The sequence below is a fragment of the Lepisosteus oculatus genome, chromosome 17 (genome assembly GCF_040954835.1).
Source record: "Lepisosteus oculatus isolate fLepOcu1 chromosome 17, fLepOcu1.hap2, whole genome shotgun sequence".
NCBI classification, from domain to species: Eukaryota; Metazoa; Chordata; class Actinopteri; order Semionotiformes; family Lepisosteidae; genus Lepisosteus; species Lepisosteus oculatus.
In genome coordinates this window covers 3,099,560-3,118,288 of record NC_090712.1, presented here as the reverse complement: position 1 = coordinate 3,118,288, position 18,729 = coordinate 3,099,560, and the positions used below count along the sequence as shown (strand labels likewise).

The window sequence follows — 18,729 nt, the reverse complement described above, 5'->3', positions numbered from 1 at the left end:
CTCCTGTCAGAGCTCGGAATTTTTATTTGCCCTGCTAAAAGGTAGCAAATTTGTCACGTCACTGTGAGCTCAAGTCTGCCAAGTTTTCTTTTCCACAGTCTCCGCTAGGAAGGTGGAGACAAACTGCAATACTGGCGCCCATTTGTATCATGGCCGTCATCAGTCAGCTAAATTACAAACGGCTTTCAAACTGCCCTGCTCCGTCAACAGCTCGCTAATGAATTCTTAGGAAGGTGCGAATTGAAACGAGGGGCTGTAGCCGCCAATTCACGCCATCATTTCACGATGTAGTCATCTACATAAAATACTCCGCCGCTGAGCCAAAATGGTCTTCATATCCTCTAGCAGAAAACACAACTGCTTGAGGACGGCAGGCAATATTGGCCATGGCAATCAGGAGGATATCAAGTGGCACACGAAACCGCGTTCACTATCCCAAAGCTGACGCCAAGTCTCAGATTAACTGCGGTCGCCCCCAACATGAGTTCAAGCAAACCCCCGAAGGAGAAATTATTCTGAAGTCATTCGAGAGCGGAATGCATGGCTTTCATCACGTGTGTGGAATGTGTTAGGAAATGACTGAAATTGCACAGTGTAGACCCACGACTTAAAAACTCTGGAGACAGACATTTGGAGCAAGTCTAAGTGCTCATCTGCAGTTTATTATTACTCAAGTGAGGCACGTGTTCTCCTTTCAGGGCCATATTACATCACAGCTCCATGCATTTTACCACACACCAAAAAATTGAGAACACGGGAGGGGAGCTATAAGTCTGTGCTGACAATCCCCCTCAAGACTCCCAATTCAGCCTTCAAATGATGTGCAATGCAAGTACATTCCAGATCCCAGCCTTTCCGTCATATCAAAACCAGATTCAGTCACATCTGACTAAACGCGAGGCTGGATGGATGTTATTTATTTCAGCAAGGAGAAAAATTTGTGATGTTGGGGCGTGCTTCAGGGAATCTGGCCAGTGGGTTGTTTTTTTTTAAAAAAACAAACTTTCTCCTAAAGTAAAACGAAAGAGCAAGATGTATACGCCTTATAAGAAAGTATCCCACTGGGACTCTTCTCACTGTCTAATCTCCTGGTTGCCATTAACAAAGGCAAAGGGTTCATTGCAGGTACTGTTCCCTCTCGCCCTCTGTTTATAATTTATGGGCCAGAGCAGGATGTTTCAGAGGGGACCTGGAGAACAGAGAGCTCTTTCACAGTCTAATGGAGAAACAGAGCCATGTGCAGGTCGCCCAGATGAAGTGGCACCTTCAAAAATGTAAGAAATTTACTGGAACAACACGACCTCTCCCACTTTTTGCCTCTGTGCCATTGTTGTCTGTGAATAACCAATTCGGGGACAGACGTCATATCTGGGGGAGATGCGGGGGTGGAGATGCTCTAAACGAGGGAGGGTCTGTCTGAAATAGATCCCCTGATCTCTTTGAGCAATATGCTGGTTTTTTTCCCCCTGGCCTTCCTTGGAAAATGCTGTCCGTATTTTGTCCTGGATTATCACTTGACAGGGACCCGATTAATATTTCATTGGTTAATGCGCCAGACCTGTCCTCTCTCCCCCCTGCGACTGCATTCATACGGCCTCCCCTCTGGATTAGCCTGCCGTTCTGAGCCGCTCGTGCTTTTGGCAGAGATTTCAAATAAAGGTGGAAAGCAAGTCAGGAATCACGCGCGCGCCTTTTGCCCCGTAATCGGTACGAGCCGAACCCTGCGTGCGCACACGGGAATGGGAAAGCAGCCTGGCTTGCAGCAGCACAGCATAGCAACACTATAAACAATAGGCTTCCCCTGCCTTACCTTGCAACTGCTTGAATCGCCCTTCCAGCTGGTTATAATTGAAAGGCACCTGAGCACCATAGCCAGGTGCGGGGCTGGAGCTGGGGCCGGGGCCGGGGGACAGGGGACCAGGCATGCTGGTGGCCCGCTGCAATTCCATTCTCACGGTGCAAAACGAATCGAGTCAGCTCAAGAATCCCAAAGCCCCCGGAACAAACGCAGAAGGTGGGGTAGTAAGGTCAGCGAGCCCCACGTTCTTCTTACGAAAGAGCTGGCGTCCTTTAAGGAAAAACAAAAGAGACGGAGAGCTGGTCGAAGCCCGTGCCGGGTCCAGCCGAGTCCGGTCTGGGAGTCCAGCGCAGGCTGACTGCAGTCCGTGTGCGAGGAGCTGTGTCTCAGCAGCCCGTCAGGGAGAGCTGGAGCACCAGAGCAGCATGGTTTTCTTCTGATTGTTCTGCCGCCCTCCTCCCCATTCAAAATAAACCCCTCTCTCCAGGCACAGGAGGGGAACGCGTGGTCCTTCCCTCACACACACACACCGTTAGAGGCAAATCAGTCGGGGCATCTGAACCCGTAAGCCCTCTCCCCTGTATCAGCACGCCCCCCCCTCCCCAGGAGAAACCAGAAAGAGTGAGCACAAAGCTGTCCCAGCACTGAAAGGAAAGCTCCTCAGACACAGCACACCTTTCACAAACCTTTCCCACTTTGGGTGAAGAGAGGAGGGGAGGGGGAAACTGAAATTTAATCGGTCACTCACTATGTATTTAGTGGTGATGTCACTGCCTCATTAACATAAGGTCAAAAAAGGAGGTGGGCTGTACCATGTCTCTGACTCAGAGCGGGGGGGGGGAGGGGGAACTGCCTGGATGTTCTCCATTTCCCAGGATTGTTGCTCACCCGGAGAAAAACAACTCATTTCGGAAAGGCCTCGCAGAAACGAGCCAGATTTTTCTGAGTGTTGTCCCAGCTTCCTGTCTGAATCCTCACCCTCGCGGCGCGCTGCAGAAAATGGCTAAACGCCTCCCCCCCCCGCCACTCCCTGGAGAAAACAAGCCACACAAATATGCGCTGCCTTTTGAATGGTCTCTCCCCCCCCCCCGAACAAAGCCGGTGGAATTACAATCTCTTGTTAAGAGCCTCATGTAACGGAAAGGTCTCAGATTACAATGACAAGAAAGCAGAGGAGAGGTAGCTCTCCCCACCTCATAGCTTTCGGAAACCTGGGGTTGTTTTCTTTTACCTGAAATCACTCAGCTAGGTTCTTTTTTTTAACTGGAAACACAGAAGGTGCACTGTGCGGTTCTGAAAGGATGCTACAAAGAGCACTTTCTCTGTGAAGCTCTTAAAGGGACAGCACGCCTTTCCTTTCTTGAAGGGAAAGAAAAAACAAGTCTTATCTGACTAAGCAAATCAGACTGCTCTTTAATGCAGAGTTTCACATTCACCACGGCTGACTGAGTTACGTTCGGTGGCATTCAAGGCAAACTCTGAAAAAAAAACATACAATTGCAAATATCTGATGGGATAGTGATTGAAACAGACTATTTTTAATTTGGAGGAGGCAGAAAGCACGCTGAAAAGCAATGATCAACAGCAGCATCTCTCTCATTTCAAATACTGTAAATGACCACTGCAACCCCTCGAGCTTCCGTTTTAAAAGATGCAGCCTTTTTTACAGTCATCACATTGAAGTGAACGGAAAAGCGCATTTCCACACTCAGACTGCTGAAGTACCAATATGTTAACGTACAGTATTTTCTCACACTGTGTGTGCTGTGACAGAAACACAGCTCTTTTCCAGTGGTGGGTGCCCATGTCCCACAGTCATGAGACCTGCAATAAAATTAAAGCCACTGCACTACCTACAGTAACTAACTCTGAAGCCAGGGGCAACAAGAGCAGATCACGAATATACTTCATTTTAATGTTCATGGCTTCTGTGCTGAAATTACATCTGGATAGCAGACTAATGCTACCAGTAATAATAATAATAATAATAATAATAATAATAATAATAATAATAATAATAATAATTGCTTACACTTATATAGCACTTTTCTGGACAGTCCACTCAAAGCGCTTTACAGGTAATGGGGATCCCCTCCACCACCACCAGTGTGCAGCCCCACCTGGATGATGCGACGGCAGCCATAGTGCGCCAGAACGCTCCCCACACATCAGCTCTCGGTGGGGAGGAGAGCAGAGTAATGGAGCCAATTCACACTATACCAGTATAGTATAATCATAGCAATTTGTTAGATCCATACCACTGAAACATCTTACTTTTTACAAAAGCATCTCTTCTATTTAAATTTGTATAGTGCAACAATGTACAGAAACTGCTGCAGTTTTTTTTGTAAAAAGGTCAGAATATGATTATGCTGCCCAAAACGTTCTCATTCTCAAATTGGGGAGATGTATGCATGTCTTTAAAGATCATGTTTATTTACAGCCTTGGGAGAAACTGCCTCAGCACCGGCTTTTACAGGACACCTGCCTATTGCAGCTTGTTTGTTTGCAGAAAAATATAGAGCTCGTTAGGCTGAAACAATATAAAGATTACAAACGAGACGAGACCATTGACCCCATCTCTCTCGTGTGGTCCCTGATAACTAGTTTATCAGCTGATCTCATTCAGCCAATTCTTGAAAGAAGCCAGGGTCTCAGCTCAACCCCTGACTCTTCTACACCTCCACCCCTGCGAGTTGAGTTCGAGCCCCGAATGTCTCTGCAGTTATTTTGGGGGCGGAGAGGTGACTCTGTGCTTAAGGATCTGCATCTGGGGCTGGAAGGCTGCCGGTTCAAATCCCACAGCCGGCAGAGGAATCCTACTCCGTTGGGCCCCTGAGCAAGGCCCTTAACCCCAGCTGCTCCAGGGGCGCCATATAAATGGACCTGAACCTGCGCTCTGACTCCAAGCTTCTCTCCCTGTCTGTGTACCTGTGTGTCTCATGGAGAGCAAGCTGGGGTATGCGAAAAGACAAATTCCTAATGCAAGAAATTGTATATGGCTAACAAAGTGATCTGATCTTAATTTGGAGAACACAGCTGGGAAACGTGTTCCATACTCTCATAACCTGTTGTGTGAGGAAGTGCACAAACTGACAAAGTCCACCCAGTGGACTTGAATTGCTGATTCACAGGATACTGTACATCAGAAATGTACACATCCAGTCTCCTCCAGAATGCTGCTAAAATAGCAATATCTTTTTGGTATTCTGGTGATGGCATTTGCACACAATATTGTAAATGTAAATGAGGTCTTCCCTGTGCGTTATACAGTACATGTGTACTTTACCATCGCTTGATATCAGTTCTAATTTTGACAACATATCAGCTATTGCAGAAAATCTTTGGAATCTGTCGTTGTAACTTGTATAATGTGGCATCAGTGCTTCAGCACGCTGTAGTGTGGCTTGTACCACTTAACAGTGACTTTGAAAGACAAGACTGAAACCTGAGCATGCTCAAGGCCTGCAGGCTCGTGCTGGTCATTACTTATAATGAGGAGGAGGGCAGACACTCCTTTCAGCAGCTCTGTGACAGACTCTCTCCCCCTCCAGGGTACGGTATTTAAAGAGCAGTTTTACTCGTGCAAAAGCCAATTACAGAATGCCTGCAGTGGGAAAAGTAGGTCTGTAACCAGGTTTATGAGAGATGACTTGTGATGAGCTGTGGTTAGTGCTCTGCACCTATGACCTACTGTATGGCTGCTGGCTCAACGTCCCCTTGCTGAAGTGCTGCTGAACAGGGTACTGTACCCTGATTGCTCCAGTGCCGTGGCTGTGTTAGAGGGGCTTGCTGCTAGCATTCCACCCAAGGGTGAGTCTAGTACTCATCCTAGAGTCCATTTTAATGTGGCAGAAAGCAGGAGCCACCTAGGCTTACAAAATTAATCCCACGTCTGATGTCCCTATTGATGAGCATTTCAGTTCTCCATCACCCTTCCACAGACTTATCTTTCTAAAGTTTGGTTCTATTGTTACACTTATCACTGTCAATATGGTTATCCATACTGTACATACATTATCTGATCTCCTTCAAGAAATGGCTGGATGAGACCCTTGAATCAATAAGGTATTAACTACCAGATGGGCCAAATGGCCTCTTCCTGTTTATAACGATTCTTACAGTAAGTCCCACGTCACACATCTCGGTGCAAAGCCAACCAGAGACTGAGATTCTCCCACGGGACACAGCCGGGGCTCAGTAAGATGAACCGCAAGACATTCAGCTCGACCGCTTGCTTGATCACACAACGCAGATCACAAGCTCTCCTTGAGACTCCCTCCTCAGGGCATCTCGGCCAAGAAAAAACACAAATTCATCTGATTTTGATTCACGATTGAAGGACTTTTGGGAAAATAATAAGGTTAACAACGCCATTCAGATCAGCAGCAAGATAGCAGTACACTGTGCTTTCTTCCTTGTAGAGCTCAGAAGTGCAGTCTGGACCCAAAACAACAACGTAGTTAGCACAGCTCTTCAAAATCTAGGAAAAACTAATAATTTATCCCTGGAAACATGGTCTATAAAACTACTTTGATCTTAAATACAGGTCCTCTTCATTTTAGCTGTTAGTTAATTTAGTGAATAAGGGTTATGGTGCTATGCGTGTGCTTGACGGGCTGTTGTATGAGGACTGTATTGGTATTGTTAACTTTAACTTTGGTAATTTTAAGCAGAAGCATTATAGACCCTACTGTGTTGATATCAAAGTATATCCCCTCTGTGATGTGCTCTGCAGTACAATTGTTTTGCTCTAACCATATAACAAGCAGACTAAGGAACTCGCTATCGTGTGGTTCGAGTGAATTTGCAGACGCAAGCGATTTTGACCTCTGATGGGATCGCTGTAGCTGTTCAGCGACTACATGTGTTGACATTCCATCCATGTTGATCAGAAGATTCTGAAATTGTTGTGGCAAAGTTGTTTCACAATTCTGTACAATTCAGTACAATTCTGCACTTAATTTGAGAAAGACCCGTCTCTCATAAAAAAAGGTGTTTGAGAAGAGATTCAGTCCAACTTCTGCATTCCAATCATTCCATCTTCGATATTAAAACAACAGCCTCTCCAAAAAGCTGCATATTTTATATTCTTTACCAAAGTGCCCATTTAAGAATGCTACTGTTTTAGGTGCTTGTGTGCTTGTATGCAAAGGAGAGCAAGGGGTTAGTTACAAGAGAGGAACCACTGGAGTTCTGAAGCTGGTTTAAATATTAAAACAGCAGGACTGGCCTTGCAGCATGTGTCAATAACTTTTCAAGAGCTATCGACAGATGCTACTTAACTGTACACTAATGGTATTTTCAGAGTCTCACTCTACCAGGATCCACAATGAGCAAGAGACAGGTCTGACAGCTGTGACCAGTGCCTTATGGGAAGCTAGGCCTGAAATACCCCCAAGGTTTGAACAGATCAATACAACAGTCTTCTATTTACTCACTACTGCCAGCTCAGGGCTGTGTGTAAGGTCACTTAGTGTGAGATCATTTACTGTTCAAGACATTTCAGATCCTTCCCTACCTCACTGGAAAACCATCGTTTCTCCATAACCACTACGTGCCTGGGACATACTGTAGACATCGCCGTGTCAGAGGAACATCACACATGAAGCAGGAACAGGCTGTACGCTGTCCGCAGATGCTTTATCGAGAACCACGTGCGAATGAAGATGGAGGTTGAGAGGAGGGGGGGCTCTATTGGGTGTATTTTCACCACCCTCCAAACAGACAGGGAATGCATCGGCTGGGCCCAGATACTGGGACTGGATTGGCAATGGAGGACAGAAGTGAAATATTTGGGTTCACACAAAAGCAGACATTCCCCAGAGTGCAATCTCCAACCAAACCTCCGAACATGCCCCTGTGGTGGTCTGGGCCTTGCTGACGGAGGGAACAGAGACGAAGCTGAGAGGAATGCATGAAGCAGGAGGAGATAAGATTTCCCTGAAACAGACGGGAATTAACGGGTGAACTGGCAGGCGGGGAATAGTGCAACTTTCACACATGTTTTACCACACAGAGTAAAATGCTACGTAGAGCTGAAATGCAAATTAAGCAAGGGGCTACTTTCCAGTTGTGAAAACAAGAACATTGCACTTGTGAACATGTCTATTTTCTTTTTTTTTAAAGCCTCTCTTTTCAAGAGAGACCCCCTCAAGACAAAAAAAACAGTGGCACTAATGAAGAACATATATTTCTCTTAAGGTTCTAGGCTTAGGTTTCTAAAAAGAAAAAGAAAATTATGTAGGGATTTAAAGAAATACAGCTTTTTCTAGATACCCCTATAGATTTAAGTATCCTTTTTACACTTTGAAGCAACCTTATATTGTAGTAATTTTAATCAACAGGAAACATAAGCTTCTAGAGATTTGAAATACAGCCAACCACAGGATGATCTCTTTGGTCTGGCTGGTTGTGCATTTCTCTTGCTTTCAGATATACACCATGAAGTCCTAACGTGCTCTACTCCTCACCATACACCTTGGCAGCCTCATTTCCTAATGCATTATCCAATCAATCAGTGTCAGGCAAGCACCCAACGGTAACCTTTTTTCACATTTCATCACCAAACAGACTGCTCTACCACAAGAGGACAGGATGGGAGAGCATTTTGTACAGTAACATTCAGAGCACACAAACTAACGCTTAAACTATGCTGTTCTGTCCAGCAACCATGTTCTACTGTACCTTTGCGGAAGGTAACAGATACTTAGGCAGCATGTGTGGCAGGATCCTTAAACCCTTAATGACTGCAAATGCTACTGGGCCAAAACACTACTCTCCTGACACAGCCCTTCCGATGCTGACCAAGTGCCAGCAGCAATGATCACAAGACCAACAGGTCGGTCCCTTCTGTGGAGCAATTCCTGAATTATTGTTAATTTGGGAATTTATTTTAGATTTTTCCCCACAAGGTGACATTCCAAAACCTGCTAACAAAAAGAAATGGCATTTAGATACCAAAATGCAATAGAGGGTGTGTTAACGATCTCTGGGCAACTGCCACTAAGTCCTAGTCACTAAGACATGGCCCTATCCATTGCAGCACAGTCTGTAAAGTGTCAAATCACTACACACATGAAGAGGAAGGGCAGCAATACCTTGATAACAGTTCAGAAGTATCCCTCAGGCTCACTACAGCGAACATGTACAAGGGCACCTCTTCTTATTTCTTATTTTCTTATTTTAACAGCATTTTCATACACGGCACAAGATCAGCTCTGATAGAAAATGGAGTTTGGGACTTGTTGGCAACAGGGACCAAAACAAACACACATCAAAATGTCCAGAGAGTGTGTTGTTAAGACTGTACAGTTCTGGAGCTCTGGAGTTGTGCTGAACTAATGTATGTACTGTGGAGTATTTTGCTTATTTTAATTAGGCGCAACACAATAGGCCCATTGGAAGCCTGAATGAAATGAGCTTTTCAGTCTCTTTTCACATGATGCTTCTTCTGCAATCCACATGAAGAGCTGATATGGGGTCTTCAAAGGTCATCGAAACCGCAAAAATAAAGACAAATCTGTTACCCAGAACTTGGAAAACATTTCTCAGAAGTGTCATTTCTCTTATGAGGAAACGCAGTTTAATATTGTAAATATTGTAATATTGTAGTGTCACTTAAACCATTTCAAGGCTTCTTCCACAATGCTGCTTAATGCCTGTAAATTAAAAAGGCAAGGATATTGTACATAAAAATCATGATATCTGACGTTTCGACGTGGAGAATGCCACTGCTACAGTAACGCTAAACTCACATCTGGAGAACAAATGTGGACAGGAGAGAGATGATACTCGTCTGTCTCTGCGACAGGATTAAGTCACTGGGGAAGATTTATCCCAAGACATACAAGACCGTGCCAAAAGACAGAGCCTTTTGTGCTAAAGGTTTAACTTTTCTTTGTTTCAGTCAAAAAGAATCTGCAAGACATACCCAAGCAAACTGCCGAACCTGTCCGTGTGGATAGGCAGCACCACTTGAAAAACAGAGGAATAAGTAGACGGCAATTGTCCAGTCAGTTGCAGAATACTCACTTTGAAAGCCAAATTAAAAAAAACAGCAATGCATAGGACTTCACATATACTGTATATCCCATATCCCACTTCCATATTCTTAAAATGCTAAAGAAGAACCAGTTCTAACATCTATCTAGGCAACCTGACCACAAACAGAGTGTGAAAGCCTCACTTGCCCAAACATGCTGAGAAAATTAAGAATTCATTCAAGGGTTCATAAAAACTTTCTGTACACAGTATTCTATGTTTTGTTTTTTAATTTGACTTCTGTATTGCAGGACCTTTGGCTTGTTAGAATAGATTAGAATTAGAATAAACCAGCTTGGCTTTAAAGACAAGACCCAGCTACACGCTGGGGTTGCCCGAGTTACCCAAGGGTGGACTGTCCACCACATACCACCATGTGCGAACGGGTGTAAGACCCCCTGAGACTTGTTCTATTTGGCCACTTGCTGTACAGGACACACGCCTCACTGGGGCAAAAACAGCTGACAGTATAGTGCAGGTCAGCTCTCGTTTATCAGCGTGCAAACTTTCAGTTCGGTGGATGGAGAATTTTCCCCTATTACTATACACGCACCTTCAGAAGCGGCACAGTAAAATACCTACAGTAGAATTAAACGTCACTGCATCAGAATGTTCTGACATTCTGATACTTGCAGTAGACAGTTATGTCCCGCACACATAAAAAGGAAACTTCTGTGTTAAGGTACCTTAGTATGTTATCAGCTACCACCTCTTGCATAATTAAAGAATATGTAAATAATTAAAATCCTTAAATTTCCTGTGTGGAACACTAGCATACTGGCCTCCAGACAACAGTACTGTGAGGGTTCAGCCTCCACCTAAGATTCCCGAAGGCATGTAATTCATTATTTATCCCAGGACCTTACCCAAGATTCAGAAACACTGATCCAGTGTCTCTACCCTGCACACCAGCGATAGATTCGTTACACACCAGCACACGAGCATGTGTTTATATGAAAGGGCTTCCTGACTATAGTTCATAAGAGCAAGGCTCTGAGAAAACAGAGCCTTGGTCCTCTAGAAAATGAATCAACTCCTGCTGTTCTCTTTCTATAAAGCATCACCACCTTTCAGAAGCAAACATTGCACGGTATTGTCTCAGTTTCTCCTTTGTTACACAAGCCTCAGTTTGACTGGACCACTGGGCATGTGTGAATCTACAGTCCTGGAAAACACACGTTATTCATGTAGTAATCGGACATCTTAAAGCATTTGTGTATGAACACCATTATGCTTTACCCAAAACTCCAATTATCATCATTGCCTTTCTCCTACACATCTGACCCCAGCTCAGTTAGGCCACATTTGATAGATGAGAGCCAGCAGTACAGTCCTAGGCCACAATGGGGATTGAAAATAGTTTCTCTGGTAATAGTGTATGGAACTGCTGAGGACCTAATGTGAAAGCAATGGATTTATCTTCCAGAGCCACATGTTTCATATTAAATCAAGCATTTGCTGGTTAGTGTGCATCGGAGTTATGATCATACCACTGGGAATGAACTGTTCGCTTGCATTACATAGCATTTCCTGCCTCTGTCATGAAGAATTCAACCCCCGAAAAAAATTAACCTTTTTTTTATGGGATTTCAGCTTTTGGAAGGTGCATGGTCCTAGAGTCCAAAATGTGCAAAATATACAACTGCATTCCAAAAGATAACTTGTGTTTCTTAGTGCGACACAAGCTGAACAGTTTCAGTGTTTGATCAGAAGTTATATGAATGTAAAAAGTGAGCTGATTTAGACCTGTGACATATCAAAACAGATCTCAAAAATGATACAGCCCAAAGCTGCTCTTCATTTAGTGATTATTGGTTTAAAAAAAGAAAACAGAAACTCAACACCCAGAAAGCGTCATGCAGCATTACTAAACTTGAGCATCAGGAGAGAAAATTTGGGAGGCCCTCTGAATTACTTTTTGAAATGGTAATCAATTTATTTCATCTGCATCAGAATATTTTACTGATTTATTAAAGATCTCTGTGAAGAAAAACAGAACAGCATGGAAGTGTTTTAAGAAAAAGAATTCAAAAAAACAAAAAAGGTTGTCTCTGGAGAATGCAACAGCAGCACTAAATCAAACTACAATTCCATTCAGAACAGAGGTGGGTGAAATAACAGTGTCCGAGGGGTCAGTGATCAGAGATAGGGAGGCGCCAGAGGCTGGAGAGTCAGAGGAAGGGAGACGCCAGGGGCTCAGAGATCAGATCAAGGGAGGTGCAAGAGCCTGGAGGGTGAGAGGAAGGGAGGCGCCAGAGGCTCAGGGATCAGAGGAAGGGAGGCACCATGGGCTCAGGGATCAGAGGAAGGGGGACGTCAGAGCCTGGAGGGTCAGAGGAAGGGAGGCGCCAGAGCCTGGAGGGTCAGAGGAAGGGAGGCATCAGGGATCAGGGATCAGAGGAAGGGAGGCACCAGGGGCTCAGGAATCAGAGGAGGGGAGGCGCCAGAGGCTGGAGGGTGAGAAGGGAGGCTCCAGGGGCTCAGGGATCAGAGGAAGGGAGGTGCCAGAGGCTCAGGGATCAGAAGAAGGGAGGCGCCAAAGGCTAGAGGATCAGAGGAAGGGAGGCGCCAGAGGCTAGAGGGTCAGAGGAAGGGAGGCGCCAGAGGCTAGAGGGTCAAGGATCAGAGGAAGGGAGGCGCCAGAGGCTCAGGGATCAGAAGGAGGGAGGCACCAGAGGCTGGAGGGTCAGAGGAAGGGAGGCGCCAGAGGCTCAGGTATCAGAGGAAAGGAGTCTCAAGATGCTCGACAGTCAGAGGAAGGGAGGCGCCAGAGGCTGGGGGGTCAGAGGAAGGGAGACGCCAGGGGCTCAGGGATCGGAGCAAGGGAGGCATCAGGGGCTAGAGGGTCTGAGTAAGGGAAGCATGAGAGGATGGACTGTCAGAGGAAGGGAGACACCAGGGGCTCAGGGATCAGGTCAAGGGAGGCGCCAGAGGCTGGAGGGTCTGAGTAAGAGAAGCGCCAGAGGCAGGAGGGTCTGAGTAAGTGAGACACCAGGGGCTGAAGGGTCAGAGGAAAGGAGGCGCCCGAGGCTCAGGGATCAGAGGAAGGGAGGCGCCAGGGGCTGGAAGATCAGAAGAAGGGAGGTGCCAGGGGCTCAAGGAGTTAATGAAAGTAGCACTTTCTTGGGCTGCACTTTCTCCACAGTCTTTGCCAGCCACTCCTCAGCAACACACGATGTCCTGTGCCATTTAGACATCAGGTTCACTGATTAGGAATGTGTAAAACAACAGCATTGTGTGAGCTGCGGGATGATTTATGGAATGCACAACTTCTGCCTTCGGTCTTTTTCACGATACAGTTTCAGGTTTCTAGGTTATGCTGGCAAAATAAAAAAAAAAACATTCCATTACCCTGAGCTAGCTACCAAACCCCTTGCGATCCGTCTTTCAGGCGAGATGTAAAACACCAGGTCTCCTGTAGGTGACTGCGCCGCACCAGCTGCTGATAAAGAGTTCATCACCTTGGTTCTGCGAGTGCTTGTGGATGAAAGCGTTTATAATCACTGTTATTACTGTTCTGATTATAACAGCAGTGAAAGGAAAGTTATAGGCACGTTACATTTAGCAGCAACGTGATATATAGCACTACTTTGTTTGGAATCCTGTTAGTTGTTTTACTTTAAAAAACAAGCATTCCTACAGCAGACTACTCTAGAGTAAAACTCTAGATTTGTTTCCCTCATCCCCCGTAGCTGATAAACAAACACATGGTGTGTTTGCTCAGGACACGCCTTCCCCCATTGTTCTGAGGCCTGGTCTATGGTCACCCCCAGACCGCTAGGCCACAGGCCTCACCCATTAACACTGTCAGGGGTGCCCAGTGCGCTGAAGTTAGTCCGCCACTCTGGTCGGCACCTGGTTAATGAAGGAGCTCCCCAGAGCTGCTTCTCCTTGTCATGCCAGCAGGGTGATGCTCTTACTTTCCAGAAAATGGGAAAAGAACAGTTCAGTATAACCAGCAATGGCAGTGCTAGTCAAGTCAGCAGCTCATTATGTCTGCTGTACACTGGTATTTCATCGCTGAGTCCAATTCAGGTCTGCTGAAGTTGTTCTGTGAATTATTCTGTTGCTAAGTTGTGAAGCTTAGTTAAGAGAACACATTTTTTTTGTCTTGAACATAGAAGGCTACTTCAACCAGGGGATCTAAACTTCAGACCAGGATTCAGAAAGCTGAGAGACACTGTCGATTCAAACCCACACCCTTTCAACACCCGATATTTAAATGACAGCTTAAATACAGCTCTGCTGTATAAAGTCTTGTGAGACCATGGGTCATTTTTAACTCAGCCCAACTCTGTTGAGGTTTGACAAGAAACTCTTCCCCCAGAATGTGAAAAATTTTACAAATAGACTAAAAAGATGCTGAATTTCAGAATTCTAGGCTGAAAAAGGAAAAATAAGGATAAAAGCCACATAAGCAAAGAATGTATGCATGTCAAATGTAAGGTTAGGAACAATTCTGTCCCCACTCATTTCAGTTCCTCAGAAGGTAAACAAATCCAGCCTTAATAGTGACACAGATTGGATACAGATTCAAGCAGAAAAATAAATACTAAAAAACAATTTTCATGACAACTTTGAATAAATAAGTTCGACCGTGACCCTGAAGTGCTTCCTTCTGCGCGGCTCAAACTGCCAGAAGGAACTTTTTGCTCCGGAGTTGGCACTGAAAAGGTCCAAACTGCTCAGGCCAGAACCGACTTCTGCTCAGGCGGCTTGAAAAGAAAATCCACCTTCGGGGGGCGTGAGGACAGTCGAATTCTCCACGCCCTGTACAGCAGCTCGCACGAGCTCCACTGAAAACGCTCCCTCTCACACCGTGTAGGGGTTACAGTTTCAGTGGATGTGGTGGTTCAATCTCTCCTCAAGCACTCCGAGTGACACATGTGCAACACTTCGCAGATCACAGCACTCCACTGTGGTCTGGCACTTTTAGTCACCTCTGACTCACAAACTGGGATGGCAGGCAGAGCAGAGGGATGACACACACACTCCTAATGCCCGTCTCCCTGCCTTATCTGCTTTCTCTCCAGAGCCATGTCCTGCCCGTTCTGGGACGAGGCAAGGCCCCGGAGTAGATGCCATCAGCTAAAGACTGTTCCCGGGACGGGGAACAATCTCTCTTCTCCTGACGGGAAGCCAGCCCCTGCCGATCCTTCCGTCCCGCAACGCGTCTAACAACAGCCGACAGGGGTAACAAAAAAATTCAACGGCCGCTTCGATGCCGCACTCGAAAAAGCAGCAGCCCCATCCTCTCGTGGCGACTGTGAGAATTCGAAAGAGGAGGTTATCCCCCTTGTCAGGCCAACGGTGGCGACACTCCTGCTTTCTGGAAATAGAAAAGCGCGGACAGCAGAGTCTGCAAGGAGAGGAGCGAGCAGGAGACGAGGCGGCGGCCCCTCCTACCTGCGAGGGCCTTGATGCGGGACCTCTCGAACAGCCTGGCCGAGCTGTTCTCATTGTCCCAGTCGTCTGCGTCCCAGCGGTTGTTGACGTCGGTGTATTGCTGTTGAATTTCCATGTGGTCGAACTCCGAGGCTACTGATGTCATGCTGACCCTCACCAATCGCAGCTCGTCATCGGCTTCTTCTCATGAAGCCCTGGGAACACGAGAAAGCAAGCTGTGGTCAGCGGGGATCCACAGTCCACACCGGTGTTTTCACAGCACAGCGACTCTCCCAAAACCCTTGGCTGAAAGAAAGGGTTCGGTTTATTTCCACCTGCTGCTGTCTGCTGCTGGAGTGCAGCTTTCCTAGCTACAGCAAAAACTTTAATATTCCCATACAATGTGACTGACTTGGGGATAATTTAGGAGCCATTCAAAAGGTCAAGACAGCATACTGGGGTGCAACTGGTGTGGTCTCGCGGTGGAAGGGGCACCCCAATATTTAAACAGGAGCTCTCTACTAACTGATTTGTTATTCTATCAGTTAGCACTAATCATAATTCATTTGTATTTATGCCACAAACATTGGATGCCTGTCTCTCACTTTCCAAATATTAGGTCTTTGAGAAATATAGAGATAAACATGCCAATTATAAATGAGGTTTTATGGGAAAAAGACAAGAGGAACTGGTCTCATTCATCATACTCTCACCCCACCTGCTGAGGATGGGAGAAAATAGTCCACTCTATTCCTCAGGGCTGCCACAACTCATGAACTGTGGCGCCACCTATTGGTCACAGCACAGAAACAGACGCTATCCCAAGTAAGCTGTGAGTGGGGTGCATTCCAATAGCCAGGATGTAAAAAAAGGACAACTGTGTATAAAACAATCGGTGAAGTGTGAACTATTTTAGGAGTTTATTATGAGATTTTGTAGGTTACAGTGTACGTATTTACAGAAAACCACCACCTCCCTCTGTGAAATGAGAAGTTGGTGTGCTCTTTCATCAGAGGAGACAATTCTATACTTGCAAGTATAGAAAATTACATGGATTTATGGTTAAAAATACAACCGAAGGACTTTTTAAAATATTAAAACTGCAATACAATAATAATTCAAGGATTTTCAAGGATTTCAACAAATACGCATTCCAGTAAATCCACTGCCAAATAAGATTCCTTACATCTACTGTAACACACAAAGTGCTGGAAATGGAAACCTCTGGAACAACGTTTACATTTCCAAGCACTATCAAGCCCAAAAGACAGAACAAAATGAATTCATTTAAACAATCGATCGGCAAGGCATCTGAACCAAGAAAACAATATCAGTGCCAGACTGCCCATCTATTACCTCCCTAGAAACCAGCCTCTGGTCACTGGACATGTCACATTCATGTCTGAGCAGCTAGTTTTAACCACAGGAAGACGTACCTTTAAGAAGTGCAGCAAAACAAAGTCTCAAAGCACACACATTCTGTTGACTGCTGGCAGCGGAGAGCTGCTCCCCCGAACACTGCGAACGGGGCCCAGATACAATGCCAGCACACGAGAGATCAGTGCCATCTTGTGGCAAAGCATTAAGCACACAGACAGGAAAGGGGCTGGCGAGTGATGGCGTCCCACCCGCTAGCTGGCACGGCCCACGCCGGACTCAGGGCTTCCGTGCCAGAGCTCTTGATTGGCGCACCACTTTAATTGAAAATCGGCTCAATAGTTTTAATGGGTCAGTTAAGTGCTACTTGATGAGTTCAGCAAAAGCTTTTATGGGGAGTCTCTCCTGAAGCACAGAGTCAGCATTACTACGCAACAGACCAGAGAGGCGCCCTTACCTCAGCTTAATGCAACTGTGCCCCAGAACAAGCCACCTTCAGGACTGCAGAACAGCAGCAGAAACAAACAAGGAGGCAGGCACCAGATAAGGAACACAGGGTTTCCTTTGTTACTCTCTGACTGATTGTGCTGCTTGTGGTTCTAGCTGGAGACTGAGAAACAGGTTTTCTAATTGCTGCCATAAGGCTTTAACTGTATCAAATAAAAGCTTGCGGTTTAACTCCCTGCAGATTGTTTTTCAGCATCATTTCAATGAGATTTTACAGGGGGGCTTTTCTGAGAGTGTGTGCCTCCCACACTAATAGTTCTTTTCTTCGATGGTTGCCACTTACTGTGTGTAGTGGCGGCTCATTAGAAGTACTGGGAATGTGAAACCTACGCTAATCCTCCTGGTGAAAATAGCCTGCTTTAATGTGCCAGTGCCCTTCTGGATAGCTGATGTACAAATTCAATTGACTTGAAAAAATGAATGCACTTTTAAAACATACATTGTGGTGCTATAAACAGAACAGTTCTAGCTTCGATTTAATCACAATTCTTAAGAAGGCTACGGGGTGATTGTGATTAGACTTGTAACATTTAAGACTGCAGTAAAGGTTCATCTATGCTTTGAGAGAGCCTTCCACAATAAGCGCAAGAGAAATAAAGGCAACAGAGGCCTGCTTCGTCTTCAAAGGTAGATCTCTTAACTGTACACAAGCGGCACAAGAAACTGCAGTCAACGTCAGGCAGACTGGTGTGGTGAAGGAGAGGCACAGTGAAGCAAAAGCACAATTAAGAAAAACCCACCAGCACATTTTAATGAAAGAACAATGCATTACACAAATGGAAGGTATTACTCTTGTAATTATATAGAAGGACAAGACGCACGGGAATGGAAAAGCAAATTATTGATTTTCATCTCCCATCAATATCCAGACTGTAAACTGACACTGCAGTCTCCATCAGCACTTCCGTCGGTGGTGAATTATTATTCGTGCTTTGTATGGGCAGAAAACGGAACACACACTAAAAGGCTTTGCAGCCCTTCAGTTACAGACTGCTGCTACATCCCAGAATCAGCCTTCTACGCCTTCCAATCGGAAGGAGAAGCTTCTGTGGGGGCTGGGCCACAGGAGCTGCACAGGCAGCGGTTTTGAGGGCCAGCGCAGAATTTTAAACAGCCAGGCCGTCCAGAGCAGGGCCGGTCTGATGTGCCGGACGTCACATCTCAAGGGTAGAGATGCCCCCCCCCTCCCCCGCGCTATTTCTCAGCCCCCAGTCTTTCAGACCTTCGTGTCGCCCAGCTGGGGCTTGCTGTGTCCGCCGCAGTCTAATAAGGCAGCATGGGATTATGCACCAGAGCGCTCGGCGACGCTCGCTGCGAACAACCAATAGCGCCGCTCCAGACAGACAGCTATTTTTAGCTGCGGCGGCGAAGGGCACGCTCACGCGCTCCCAGCAGCTCCTGGGCCAGACAGGCGGCAGAGCGCCGGGCCGCTGGAGCACAGAGCCCGTCCGCATCCTTCACGCTATCGGCCTGGGGCAGCGGCCGGCGCACGGCAACCATCACAGCCTTCTCGTCGGCTCGTCCGCAGCCCGGCGTTCCTGAACACGGGCGACGGATCACAAGAGGATATTCCTCCTGGCCTTTCGCCGAGATTTAGTCTCCAGCCGTGCTTAAGAAAA

General features: G+C 46.2%; 1 protein-coding gene across 3 annotated transcripts in view; it reads right to left on the bottom strand.

The window, feature by feature from the left end:
* The window catches only part of sptbn1 (spectrin, beta, non-erythrocytic 1), a 111,486-nt gene that overhangs the window by 60,653 nt on the left and 32,104 nt on the right, over positions 1 to 18,729 (bottom strand). For 2 of the 3 annotated variants that reach the window (XM_015362466.2, XM_006638414.3), the window contains exon 2: positions 15,248 to 15,441. In XM_015362466.2, the coding sequence (XP_015217952.2) occupies positions 15,248 to 15,392 (145 nt within the window). In that variant the 5' untranslated portion in view covers positions 15,393 to 15,441. Of the gene's footprint in view, positions 1 to 1,810; positions 2,126 to 15,247; positions 15,442 to 18,729 lie in introns of those variants that run through there. The other variant, XM_015362467.2, reaches the window with a different exon arrangement.